This window comes from Dendrobates tinctorius, unplaced genomic scaffold, assembly GCF_039654945.1.
Source record: "Dendrobates tinctorius isolate UK_male_01 unplaced genomic scaffold, ASM3965494v1 ptg000117l, whole genome shotgun sequence".
In the NCBI taxonomy this organism is placed as follows: Eukaryota; Metazoa; Chordata; class Amphibia; order Anura; family Dendrobatidae; genus Dendrobates; species Dendrobates tinctorius.
Window position 1 is genome coordinate 10539615 of NW_027361785.1, and position 14602 is coordinate 10554216.

At 42.0% G+C, this 14602-nt stretch overlaps 1 protein-coding gene across 2 annotated transcripts in view; it reads left to right on the forward strand.

Moving 5' to 3' along the window:
• Positions 1-14602, forward strand: part of AFF3 (ALF transcription elongation factor 3) — a 418376-nt gene that overhangs the window by 236373 nt on the left and 167401 nt on the right. For both annotated transcript variants that reach the window (XM_073590524.1, XM_073590525.1), the window contains one exon: positions 13480-13531. In XM_073590524.1, the coding sequence (XP_073446625.1) occupies positions 13480-13531 (52 nt within the window). The remainder of the gene's footprint in view (positions 1-13479; positions 13532-14602) is intronic.

The window sequence follows — 14602 nt, forward strand, 5'->3', positions numbered from 1 at the left end:
AAAGTATTGGCACCCTCAGCCTAATACTTGGTTGCACGACCTTTAGCCAAAATAACTGCGACCAACCGCTTCCGGTAACCATCAATGAGTTCCTTACAGTGCTCTGCTGGAATTTTAGACCATTCTTCTTTGGCAAACTGCTCCAGGTCCCTGATATTTGAAGGGTGCCTTCTCCAAACTGCCATTTTTAGATCTCTCCACAGGTGCTCTATGGGATTCAGGTCTGGACTCATTGCTGGCCACCTTAGAAGTCTCCAATGCTTTCTCTCAAACCATTTTCTAGTGCTTTTTGAAGTGTGTTTTGGGTCATTGTCCTGCTGGAAGACCCATGACCTCTGAGGGAGACCCAGCTTTCTCACACTGGGCCCTACATTATGCTGCAAAATTTGTTGGTAGTCTTCAGACTTCATAATGCCATGCACACGGTCAAGCAGTCCAGTGCCAGAGGCAGCAAAGCAACCCCAAAACATCAGGGAACCTCCGCCATGTTTGACTGTAGGGACCGTGTTCTTTTCTTTGAATGCCTCTTTTTTTCTCCTGTAAACTCTATGTTGATGCCTTTGCCCAAAAAGCTCTACTTTTGTCTCATCTGACCAGAGAACGTTCTTCCAAAATGTTTTAGGCTTTTTCAGGTAAGTTTTGGCAAACTCCAGCTTGGCTTTTTTATGTCTCGGGGTAAGAAGTGGGGTCTTCCTGGGTCTCCTACCATACAGTCCCTTTTCATTCAGACGCCGACGGATAGTACGGGTTGACACTGTTGTACCCTCGGACTGCAGGGCAGCTTGAACTTGTTTGGATGTTAGTCGAGGTTCTTTATCCAACATCCGCACAATCTTGCGTTGAAATCTCTTGTCAATTTTTCTTTTCCATCCACATCTAGGGAGGTTAGCCACAGTGCCATGGGCTATAAACTTCTTGATGACACTGCGCACGGTAGACACAGGAACATTCTGGTCTTTGGAGATGGACTTGTAGCCTTGAGATTGCTCATGCTTCCTCACAATTTGATTTCTCAAGTCCTCAGACAGTTCTTTGGTCTTCTTTTTTTTCTCCATGCTCAATGTGGTACACACAAGGACACAGGACAGAGGTTGAGTCAACTTTAATCCATGTCAACTGGCTGCAAGTGTCATTTAGTTATTGCCAACACTTGTTAGGTGCCACAGGTAAGTTACAGGTGCTGTTAATTACACAAATTAGAGAAGCATCACATGATTTTTAGAACAGTGCCAATACTTTTGTCCACCCTCTTTTTTATATTTGGTGTGGAATTATATCCAATTTGGCTTTAGGACAATTCTTTTTGTGTTTTTTCATTTAAGACAAATTAAATGAAGATAATAATACCAAAGAATTTGTGTTTGCAATCATTTTCAGGAAGAAACTGAGTATTATCCGACAGAATTGCAGGGATGTCAATACTTTTGGCCACAACTGTAGCAGCACCGCCACCGTCACCACAGAGCAGCAAAGGGGTGATCCCCATTCGCTATTTTACAGGCCAATGCCACAGTCCACCATCAATAAGCGGTCGAGCAATGTAAGGCGGTCATAGGGTGCACGTCGGTCCGGGCAGGATATTCCAGCGGCAAAGAAAAGGAAAAAAAAAACTTTGTTCGTTCCTCCACCCTCTCCTCCTAATGTGTCTCAACCTGCCTCCATGTCCATTCCAGAGCTCCCTTTCCCCAGTACTTTCGTCGCCCCTAGAACCCCTTCCTCAACCTCCAGTCATTCCTCGTCTCTCCATACACCCAAATTATCCCAATCTTCCCCCAGACGTCATTCCTAATAAAAAAAAAAAAATATTTTAGTTTTTGTTAAAAAATAAATGTGCAATTGTGCTTTCAAAATATTTGGATTGGTTACTGTGTCAATCGCCAACTACACACACTGCGCCGTACACACACTGCGCCGTACACACACTGCGCCGTACACTTAGCGTTTTTGCCACCAGATATCTCCATTACTGAGACATGTTTCTTGTGTCAGTCTTGGAGATATGTGTTGTCACTGAAACCAATCTACATGACTTGTCTTTTCCACAGCAGTCTCTACATTCTTCTAATATTGCACAGACTGGATCCAGCAGGGTTCCACAACTACAGTCCTCAAGGGCCACCAACAGATCATATTGTATGGAATCCTCTTTTTTTGGCTCTTGTGAAGCAGTTATCAACAGAGCTATGGATTTCATGACAACATGATCTCGTAGTGGACCTTGAGGACTGGAGTTGGGGAACCCTGCTGGATCCAGCCTGTGCAATATTACAAGAATGTAGAGACTGCTGTGAAAAAGACAAGTCATGTAGATTGGTTTCGTTGACAACACATATCTCCAAGACTGACACAAGAAACATCAGTAATGGAGATACCTGGTGTATTGCACACACTGACTTGAGCAGGGTTCCCCAACTACAGTCTTCAAAGCCAACAAACAAATCATGTTTATAGTAATTCCATTTGAGGGGAAAAAAAACAAAAACCTTTAAACATGATCTGTTGGTTGACATTTAGGACTACATTTTGGAAACCCTGGCATAGAGGATGGTGTTGAGTGCAAGGCATATCTATGGTTAACTTGCCTTTTTTGTACCGTCCTCATTTAACTATTAGAGAAAAGGCAAGGAACTATAGATATACCTTGTAATTCACCACATACTCTATTACGTGTTTGTTGAAGAAACAGATTAATGATGGTGAAAATAAATGTTCTATCTAGTTGACAAATACCCTGACCTTGCATCACTATGACACCAGGGCAGGTGAATATAATTTGAACCTGCAGCGTTGCTTAACTCTCCATATATTTTGCAGAAGAGTGTAGTGATGCTGCAGTTTAATCTGCATTGTAATGCCCATTTGCTAATTATTCAGCATGACACAAGGCCTGGGTATTTTACCAGTGTGCTTTCTAAAATAAAGCCATAGTGGTGTTATATTTTTGTAAAATCACCCCATGTGACACAGTTGTATTATCTCCACCGTCGCTGTTAATTGAACACACTGTAGAGATTATAAAGGTAATACAACTTGTGTGTGTATGTATAGTTACCTACTCAGGAGTATTAGTGAATTCAGGATGCACAAAACACAGCATCATAAATTCACTGATACACCTGGATACTTGCTAATGGTTTTGGGAGTGTAAAAACAGAGAATGCACTCATTACAGGTATCAAAACATTTTTTTTATTAACATGCCAACAACATGTATCAAAAACTTTTTTTGTATTAACATACCAACATGAACATTTTTGTACACCATTTGCTCGTGCCATTCCACCCATCCTACATCTGAGTTGAAGTAGGCCGCAAATTGGTCCCTCATTTGGCCAACTTCAACGGATGACCTGAGAGGGTGCTGAGTAAATTCAGGCAATGGATTAGGAGAAACATCATCAAGATCTAAGTTCGGGTGCTCTCGAGAAATTACAAAATTATGTAGAACAACACAGGCCTTGACCACCTCATCCACTGTTTCCAGTTTCAGATTAATAGCTGTGCCAAGAATGCGCCATATAGATACAAGTATACCAAATGCACACTCTACTGTTCTCCTGGCCCTGGTGAGCCTGTAATTAAAAATTCTTTTGTTGAGGTTCAAGTCCCGGCTGGAGTAGGGTTTGAGCAGGTTTTGGCACATCTGGAATGCTTCATCACCAACCATTACAAAGGGCTGTGGCGGACCTTCGGTGTTGGGAAGAGGCCGTGGCATGGGGAAATTGAAGTTGTTGCCATACAACCTCCTGCCCATGTCCGAGTTCTTAAAAGCCTGGGAGTCATTCCCACAGCCAAATGCCCCAATGTCCACTGCAATAAACATACAGTCTGCATCCGCAATGGCCATCAGTAAAGTAGAAAAGTACTTTTTGTAGTTGTGGTACTCAGAGCCTGTTCTTTTGAGCTTGATAATCCGGATGTGTTTCCCATCAACCGCTCCCAAACAGTTAAGGAAATTGCAGATAATCCAGAATCTTTCGGCGATTTCCAACCACTTTTCTGCAGTTGGCAGGGGCATGAATTCGGGACAAAGAACGTTCCACAAAGCCCGGTAGGTGTCCGCTACAATTCCAGACAACGTGGAGATTCCAATCCGGTACTGGAAGTGCAGTGACGAGAGGGTCTCTCCAGTAGCCAGGAATCTGTGACACAAAGAAAAAAACAAAAATTAATATTTGTGTATACGGATTCTTGTACACACATTAATTAAAAAAAAAAATTATTTATCTGCAGCCTTTGGTTCAATACATGCCATCAAAAAATTACCGCAGCCTTTAGTTAACTACATGGCAGAACTACAGTTGTGGGCAAATGTATTGACACCCCTGCAATTCTGTCAGATAATACTCAGTTTCTTCCTGAAAATGATTGCAAACACAAATTCTTTGGTATTATTATCTTCATTTAATTTGTCTTAAATGAAAAAACACAAAAGAGAATGAAGCAAAAGCAAAACATTGATCATTTCACACAAAACTCCAAAAATGGGCAAGACAAAAGTATTGGCACCCTCAGCCTAATACTTGGTTGCACAACCTTTAGCCAAAATAACTGCGACCAACCGCTTCCGGTAACCATCAATGAGTTTCTTACAATGCTCTGCTGGAATTTTAGACCATTCTTCTTTGGCAAACTGCTCCAGGTCCCTGATATTTGAAGGGTGCCTTCTCCAAACTGCCATTTTTAGATCTCTCCACAGGTGTTCTATGGGATTCAGGTCTGGACTCATTGCTGGCCACCTTAGAAGTCTCCAGTGCTTTCTCTCAAACCATTTTCTAGTGCTTTTTGAAGTGTGTTTTGGGTCATTGTCCTGCTGGAAGACCCATGACCTCTGAGGGAGACCCAGCTTTCTCACTCTGGGCCCTACATTATGCTGCAAAATTTGTTGGTAGTCTTCAGACTTCATAATGCCATGCACACGGTCAAGCAGTCCAGTGCCAGAGGCAGCAAAGCAACCCCAAAACATCAGGGAACCTCCACCATGTTTGACTGTGGGGACCGTGTTCTTTTCTTTGAATGCCTCTTTTTTTCTCCTGTAAACTCTATGTTGATGCCTTTGCCCAAAAAGCTCTACTTTTGTCTCATCTGACCAGAGAACATTCTTCCAAAACGTTTTAGGCTTTTTCAGGTAAGTTTTGGCAAACTCCAGCCCGGCTTTTTTATGTCTCGGGGTAAGAAGTGGGGTCTTCCTGGGTCTCCTACCATACAGTCCCTTTTCATTCAGACGCCGACGGATAGTACGGGTTGACACTGTTGTACCCTCAGACTGCAGGGCAACTTGAACTTGTTTGGATGTTAGTCGAAGTTCTTTATCCAACATCTGCACAATCTTGCGTTGAAATCTCTTGTCAATTTTTCTTTTCCGTCCACATCTAGGGAGGTTAGCCACAGTGCCATGGGCTTTAAACTTCTTGATGACACTGCGCACGGTAGACACAGGAACATTCTGGTCTTTGGAGATGGACTTGTAGCCTTGAGATTGCTCATGCTTCCTCACAATTTGATTTCTCAAGTCCTCAGACAGTTCTTTGGTCTTCTTTCTTTTCTCCATGCTCAATGTGGTACGCACAAGGACACAGGACAAAGGTTGAGTCAACTTTAATTCATGTCACCTGGCTGCAAGTGTGATTTAGTTATTGCCAACACCTGTTAGGTGCCACAGGTAAGATACAGGTGCTGTTAATTACACAAATTAGAAGAGAAGCATCACATGATTTTTCGAACAGTGCCAATACTTTTGTCCACCCTCTTTTTTATGTTTGGTGTGGAATCATATCCAATTTGGCCTTAGGACAATTCTTTTTGTGTTTTTTCATTTAAGACAAATTAAATGAAGATAATAGTACCAAAGAATTTGTGTTTGCAATCATTTTCAGGAAGAAACTGAGTATTATCTGACAGAATTGCAGGGGTGTCAATACTTTTGGCCACAACTGTATAATTCTGCCAGATTTGGAAGAGTACATGTCACAACCAAGAAAAATCTGCAGGCATTGGTTTAGCAAAACAAAGTACCTTAATGTGACCAGGAGCCATTCTTCAGGAGTAATCGCACGCTGGAGCAGCGTGTGCTGTCTCCGGATGACTTCTTTTACCCAACCAAGCAAATAGTTAAAGGTTTCTTGAGTCATCCGGGTATAATCCGTAAATTTCTCTGGGTTTGCCAGTAGCTCACTGTAGAGGGTGTGGTACGCTCCACGGCGCTCCCAGAGTTCAATAATGGAATGTATCCACCTACGCCGCAGCTGCCGTCTTCGCTGCCTCTCTCTCTCCCTCTGTTCATGGCAAGCAACTGCATAAGCCTGAGCCATCCTCATGTCCAGATCCAAGTCAAAGTCAAATCTCTTCCAGCGCAGATGCATGTTTCTCAAGTCGAATGCAAGCAAATGTGAAGAATTCAGCTGTAAAATGGGACTATATGAAGAATTTCCATAAGACACACCCACTGGTGTCCCATTGGTGGAGTGCGTTGCAAGAATTTTTCAAGGATTTTTTCTCCTGTTTATTGCGCATAAAAAATGCAAACGCATGAAAAATACTTACAAACGCATAAAAACGCTGCGATTTTTTGTCGTTATGCGCACAATAATGCAGTAAAAAATGCAGCGTTTACAAGCGTTTGCATGCACTTTTGACATGCGTTTCTTGTGCGCTCGATACGCTGCACAAAAAGGCGCAAGTGTGAAACTAGCCTTACACAGGATGAGCAGGAGGAAGCATGTCTGCAGTTTCAGGGAGTATAATACTGGGGTCATCACCTCACATTACAGATGATAGGAGCACATTCACCTCAGACATCATGTACCAGTGTAGTATCAGCTCCTACTTTATGTATGGGATCAATATTACCTCAGCAATTCATGTAGCTGCCATGTCCCTCATGTTCATGCTACATTTTCCTCACAGACTGTGAGACAACTTCTGTGTGACCTCCCTGCAGACATGTTTGATATACTACTCTGCATTCACCTCAGACATTGTGTAGTGTGTACTAGGGTAGTATCAGCTCCTACATCTTATCTGGGATCAAGATTACCTCAGAAATTCATGTAGCTGCCATGTTCCCTCACTTATTGCAGAGGCAGCTTTTGTGTGACCTCCCTGCAGACATTTCTGATATGCCACATTACTGCTGTATTATACAGAGTCTTCATGAGTCCTGGGTTTATGTATGATAGGACTGAGGAGGGACACATACAGTGTCTGCCATTACTATGGTGGAGCTGGGCAGTCACATGTATTAGAGACATTGGTAAGAGGAGCAGTCGGGGGATGGTATATGTATGATGATGAGAGGCTGCACTTCATGTCAGTGCACTGTATACTGACCCTGCTGTGTGCGGATTATCCCCCCTTCCCAGTTATGGAGTCTGATGATCTGTATGTGACCTCATCTCTGTTACATACTGTGAGGCTGGGTGTACAGATGCAGTGTAACCAGGTTACTCACTATATGTGGTATCTGTGTAAAGGCTCTATTCCTGTGCTGTATACTTAACCTGTACCACAGGTCTGTATACATGATATCACTCCTCACTCTGCTATATACAGATCATGCTGGGTATAAACATCCTGTGTCTCCAGGTCATTTTCCTGGCTGTACATATAATCTGGACATGACTTCCAGCTTAGTGCTTCATTTCTGTAGCTATTGCTGCCTTGGTCCTCTTATGTTACATGCTGTCCTGCCGGATATAGCCATCCTGTCTCTGTATATTGTCCCCATCATATGTTTGCAGGATCAGAGTATACCCACCGGGAGCTTGTTTTATATTACCTAAGATGGTGGATAGCACAGGCCTGAATGGATTATGTTTTATCACGTGTAAAATAAATAATCGGGGAGTAACTTGGCACATTTGAGTGTGCACTAATAACTCAGCACATGGCGGGCAGTGAGTGGGCACTCCTAGTGTGATTCTGCACATTGCTCTGGAAAACACATCATGGGCCCAGTTTTCAGCCCTGTCTCTCGTCTATTGTAATTGTATGTAATAGAGTGACTGACTGGGATACAGAACTTGCAGTTTTCTGCTCACACACCTATGGCTGCAGGCAGCTTATGTTAGACCTACATATTTCTTACAAGTTATGCGCAGCTGGTGATTAGAGTCTGTCTGTAACTGCTGTAGAGGAGCAGGCGGCTTCTCATTTATGGTTACAGCATATAACACAGCACTACCCATCTCTGTCTTTTTCTGGACATTACGATGGGATGTTTTCCATTATTAACCTGTTGTATACCTTGGTTGTAAACCTGCATGGTTTTCACCCTCACTTATCCCACATCTTGAGCGGTTGGAGGGGTCCTTGAAGTTGGTTAAATATGGTCTTGGGGATCCAATGGGATATGGTTTCCTCCTTTTGGAATTTAATATGGTTCTGGATCTGGTGAAAGGTGGAGGGGAGTTTCGGCAAGGGTTTGTCGGATCCCCAGGAAATTCAAGTGAACATTGGAACCCTTGTGGTTATGGTGCTCCCGAGCTAGTGAGGTAACGGCTGGGAGTAATTGTTGGTACATTTTATGTTCACTTTATGTTTGGTAATCACCAGATTTTGGGAGCTTCAAGGACTCCTACCAGCGTGTTAATATTATTTATGCTTTGATGTTTTATTGTATGTTTGTTTTAATAAAGGCGTGAATAATAATTTAAAAAAAAAAAGGATCAGTGTATACCCACCAAGTGCTTATTTTATATTACTTAAGATGGCGGATAGCACAGACCTGAGTGTATTACCTGGAGCATGGTGGTTGGGGGGGTCCTTGAAGTTGGTTAGAAATTGGTCTGGGGGATCCATTGGGATATGGATTCCTCTTTTTGGAAGTTAATATGGTTCTGGACCTGGTGAAAGGTGGAGGGGAGTTTCGGCAAGGGTTTGTCGGATCCCCAGGAAATTCAAGTGAACATTGGAATCCTTGTGGCTATGGTGCTCCCGAGCTAGTGGGGTAACGGCTGGGAGTAATTGTTGGTACATTTTATGTTTGGTAATCACCAGATTTGGGAGCTTCAAGGACTCCCCCCAGCGTGTTAATGTTATTTATGCTTTGATGTTTATTTTATGTTTATTTTAATAAGAACATGAATTGAAAATGTAAAAAACAAAAACAAAAAAACAGTTATTTATTTTCCTTTTAGTGGGTCCTTGAAGTTATTTATAAATTGGTCAGTAGGGGTAACCATATTAAGTATGGACCTCTGGTTTGGGGGGTGTTCATCACAGTATGACCCCCCCTGGCTTTGGAAGGGTAACCATTTCAGGTATGGCACCCTGGTTTTGAGGGGTAATCATCTCAGGTATGGCCCCCTGGTGTGGAGGGTAACCATCTCGTGTATGGCCCCTTGGTGTGGAGGGGGTAACCATCTCGGGTATGGCCCCCTGGTATGGAGGGGTGACCATCACGGTATGGCCCCCTGGTCTCCAGAAGCATTTATATTTTATAGGACCCTGTTAGGGTAAAGCCCCTGGGGTCATGGCAATCATATTTTGCATGCCTACAGAATAAATTGGCTCCTCTGAGTCAGGAACAGCGGCTGGAGGGGAGAAGAGAACAAGGTAGGCATGCTTTTCAATACAATCTATAGCTTCAAGGACCCTCTCTCTTTTTTCATGTGACTTGAGAATGCCGAGGCGCGGTTTTTGACTGTTTATATTGACCAATCCATGTTTCTTTCCATGTTTCTTTCAAGGTTGTCGTCTGGACAATGCAGTTATCTAGTGCATGAAACTGAAGAGCAATGTTCCTAATCTGTGTGCCCTTAAGTCACTGGGAGTGACTAAGGGTAAAGTAATCAAGTGCATTAACATGAAGGGCAATATGCCTATTCCCGATGCCCTTGAGCTGGTGGGAGCTGCTAAGGGTATGATCTACTGCATTAACACAAAGGGCAGTATGCCTATTCCTGATGCCCTTGAGCCAATGGGAGCGGCTAAGGGTATAATCAAGTGCATTAACAAAAGGGCAGTATGCCTACTCCTGGTGCCCTTGAGCCAGTGGGAGCGGCTAAGGGTAAAGTAATCAAGTGCGTTAACACGAAGGGCAATATGCCTATTCCCAATGCCTTTGACCCAGTTGGAGAGGTCAACAGTAAATGTTATCAAGTGCATGAAAAAAATTAACAATGGCGTGGCCGGGTTATTAATAATGCCTTTGTAAACTTTTTCTGTTTTAGGTTTATTTAAATTACTACTTCCAGATATTCTGAACGTTATTTTATGGTTGGTTATAATGTTGATGTTATATTGTGTATAGTTTTTAATTACTCCCTATTTATAATATCTTTCTATTGATATGTTCATCACTTTTCGGGTAGTGATAGTAAGTGGGTTTAAGAAATTTTACTGAACAGCTACTGTAAATAATGGTGGTTTCTAAAACTAAAGTCTGTGAATTGGTGAATTATTAGAGCTGGCTACAAAGCATGCGGTAGAATATTTTTTTGAGGCATGACAGATGTCATTATACAGGTATTCAGATTGTAGCTACGACCTTAATTATGGTTTACTTTCCACATTCCCCATTATGGGATCCTCATTGCAGGATGTTTAGCAACTGTTATTTTGCTGTAGTTATCGTATTATCAATCATAACTTGGTGGCATGGCATTGATAAAATTAATCTGTCGGAGCTCTGAAATTTTATTTTTTATTTTTTATTACTTGTGTGCACAGTCTTTCCATAGCATGTAGAAATGGTTGATTGCTTTATTAAGCATCGTTGATGGGGGTCGAGTCCATTTAAGGTGTCAAATGGCCTCTTTGGTGGCGGTTTAGGAGTCAGGTGGAAGTTGCAGACAAGTTAAGGTGGACTCATTTTAACTAATAGAGGATGTAAAACCTCATGGTGGTGAACAGGCTCGGCTTTGGTGGTGTTACGCGGGGCTTAGGTCAAAGAAGGCTGAAATACCCAGGGCCCCTGCGGAGTCCCTCCAACTAGGGAAAACCCTGTCTGACCCTCAACCCAGGGTTTTTGCTAATGGTGCAAATGCCTGAGCCTCCATCCTTTCCTTATCTCCTGCTCAGCCCTAAGCTGAACCCTCCACCCTCCACCCAGTGAGTCGTCAAACCACCAAAGCCCACACAGTAATGACAGACAGGGAGAACTTAAACCGCACTGCGCCGCATACACACAGGACAATACCGTAATGTGAACAGGGCAAAACAAAACACAAATATAGGAAGGTGAAAAGGTAACAATGGCTCATACGCCACCAGATACGAATTTCTCTCTCCAACACCTCCTCTCCAGACCGGAACCACTTGGCATAAAACACAAGCTATAATCGGCGATGCCCATAGGCCAGCATGACTATTTAAAGACCGTGGGTGTGACCAAACATCCCACCTGATTTCCAGCTAGATTAACCCCCGATAACCTGAGTAAAATCAAGCCGGCGCCACTGAGGCTATAGTGGACGGAGATGGAACTACCGCTGCCTGCCGGACGCTGTGGTGTGAATAGCGTCCGACATGACAGGTGGCCGGCCTCAAGGACGTTGTAATGGTAATGTCAATCGGGTGGGCACAGTGGTTAAGCACAGGAGTGAGGATAATAGGGTCATTGGTGCCCTGAAAGTTTACTGGCTCTGCTTGAATGGCAAGCCAGTGCATGCCACCCCTTTATGGCTGTCTGTCCTGGTTCTGTATGTCAGACAGCTGGGGATATCACAGTACTTGTGAATCCCAATGTACTAGCACTTCACCTGACTCCTACTGTGATTGTTTTAATCCTGTGATTTAAATAAAGCTGTGGACATTTTGACAACCAAAATAATGTGTTGTGTATTTATTCTAGTGCCTAGGTTTACTGTAGTTATGGTGGTTTTAAGATGGAGTAGGGGTCCGTCCCATATCCATAAGTCAAGTCATATATTGAGAAAAACATGCATATGTGTTTTCTTATTTAGAGTGTGTCTGTAAAGTCATGGTGCACTTTGACCAGTCACTGGAAAGCAACAAAAAACGATAGAAATGTGAAATATGCTCCAAATAAAATAAAAACTCTCCCAGTTTAATACCTATTCAGTGCAGTTCGATGTGGGTGGTCACTATTTGTAGCCCTACACACATCCAAACAATTTGTGCCCCGTAAAACGGAGATGTTTCTTTAACACTTAATGAACTGCAGTCTCGCTTAGTTGTAATTGTCGAGCACATTGCTGAACAGCTGAAGAATTCTTTAAGTCCTGAGACTAAACAGATACCTGAGGAAGGAGTCAATCCAATTCTTGGCAGCACCAAGCAATTATCCCTCCTGTTTCCCTTCTAAGGCCGGGGTCACACTTGCGAGTGTAATGCGAGAAACTCGCATGAGTCTCTCTCCTCAATACCCGGTACTTCGGGCTGGAGCGTTCAGCTGCATAGAAAGACATGCAGCCGCACACTCCGTTCCTAAGTGCCGGCAGCAGTGCCGGGTATTGAGGTGAGAGACTCATGCGAGTTCCTCGCATTGCACTCGCAAGTGTGACCCCGGCCTAACAAGAACAATGTACTGTCCTTGGACATGCTTTACAGACCTCAACATGTATATCTGTATCTGTAGACATATCTGTAAAACACTTTGTATAGTCTATAAAGCATGAATTGAGAAAAAAGCAATTAGGTTACTTTGGTAAGAAACTTCTTTTGGTAAATAGCCAAGAAGAATGAGTAGAATGAGTTATAATTCCCTCACTTCAAGTCACAGTTTATTTTCTGTGGATGCTAAAAATTGAGGAGAGATATAAGAGCACCATCCATAAGACATTCACATTTTAAGGCCAATTTAAACTTTGTTTATGTGTAACGTAAAAACAGGAATTTAGCTGTAAATATAAAGGCCCTTTATGCTGGGTTGATATAATGACTAATTTCAAATTCAGCTTGTTGTAAAACTGGATTTATAACTGGGGCAGTAATTTCATGTACTTGATCATTAAAATGCAATGTGGACTCTGTGCTGATTCATTTTGTATCATAAAGGGGCCTAGATTTTAGATTTTGATTGAAAACAAAATAAAACAGCCAAATAATGTTTATCAAGTTGCATCAAATAACAGCAAAATTATTCTTCACGGCTCTTTACCTCTTGGGGGAAAAATAAGAGAAGAAAGCACGTTAGGCCAGAGCCATTATGTATTATTAATTAGAGAATCAATGTTACATTTTTTTTCCTAATAAAGGAATGGAAACCATCCATAATCTACTTGTTCTGTCAGGCTATCGTCTAGTAGTTTAACAACTATCAAACATAAAATCCACACAATTCATGTACAGCAATAAAGTCAGCTTAATGTGACATTTTTTCGACTTTTTTTCTAAGTAAGTGTGAATATTTTTACGGTCACTATGGGGAAATCTAGCAATAGTGGTCCAAAAGTAAGTGACCTAGTTGGCAACTACCTGACATTTCTTTTTGCACAATTTTCATAAATTTTATTTTCAATTCTCTGTTTTGCTTTTTGCAACTATTCGTATCTCATATCTTTTTTTCTTTTAAAGAGCATGGCAATTTGAAGGCCAGAAGTCCAACGCGTTATGCTGCACAAATATCGTAAGTGTTATTTATGTATTACTTTTATTCTTTTTTGCCTTTAATGCATTAAAATATGTAATGGCAGAAATGAGCTCATAGCAACAGCAGTAGTAGTGGAGAGAAGGTACTGTACATCTCATCTAGGTATAGCAGGGTAAGAGGAAAATTCCAGATAGGTTCGGTTTGTTCATAGAACTTAGTTCACTAATCAGTACTATTTTTTTTGGGGGGGGCGGGGCTATAGGACTAAATGAATATTGGGATGGTACAAGAGTGCCTGACATTCCTATTCACAACAGAATGGATTTTTACAGTCATAGTAAAAGTTTGGGCACCCCTATTAATGTTAACCTTTTTTCTTTATAACAATTTTGGTTTTTGCAACAGCTATTTCAGTTTCATATATCTAATAACTGATGGACTCAGTTATATTTCTGGATTCAAATGAGGTTTATTGTACTAACAGAAAATGTGCAATCTGCATTTAAACAAAATTTGACCGGTGCAAAAGTATGGGCACCCTTATCATTTTCTTGATTTGAACACTCCTAACTACTTTTTACTGACTTCCTGAAGCACTAAATTGGTTTTGTAACCTCATTGAGCTTTGAACTTCATAGCCAGGTGTATCAAATCATGAGAAAAGGTATTTAAAGTGGCCACTTGCAAGTAGTTCTCCTATTTGATTCTCCTATGAAGAGTGGCATCATTGGCTCCTCAAAACAACTCTCAAATGATCTGAAAACAAAGATTATTCAACATAGCTTTTCAGGGGAAGGATACAAAAAGTTGTCTCAGAGATTTAACCAGTCAGTTTCCACTGTGAGGAACATAGTAAGGAAATGGAAGAACACAGATACATTTCTTGTTAAGCCCAGAAGTGGCAGACCAAGAAAAATATCCGAAAGGCAGAGAAGAAGAATGGTGAGAACAGTCAAGGACAATCCACAGACCACCTCCAAAGACCTGCAGCATCATCTTGCTGCAGATGGTGTCACTGTGCATCAGTCAACAATACAGCGCATGCATAACGCCTTTTTGTATGACCAAACAACTCAATCTTTGTTTCATCAGTCCACAGGACCTTCT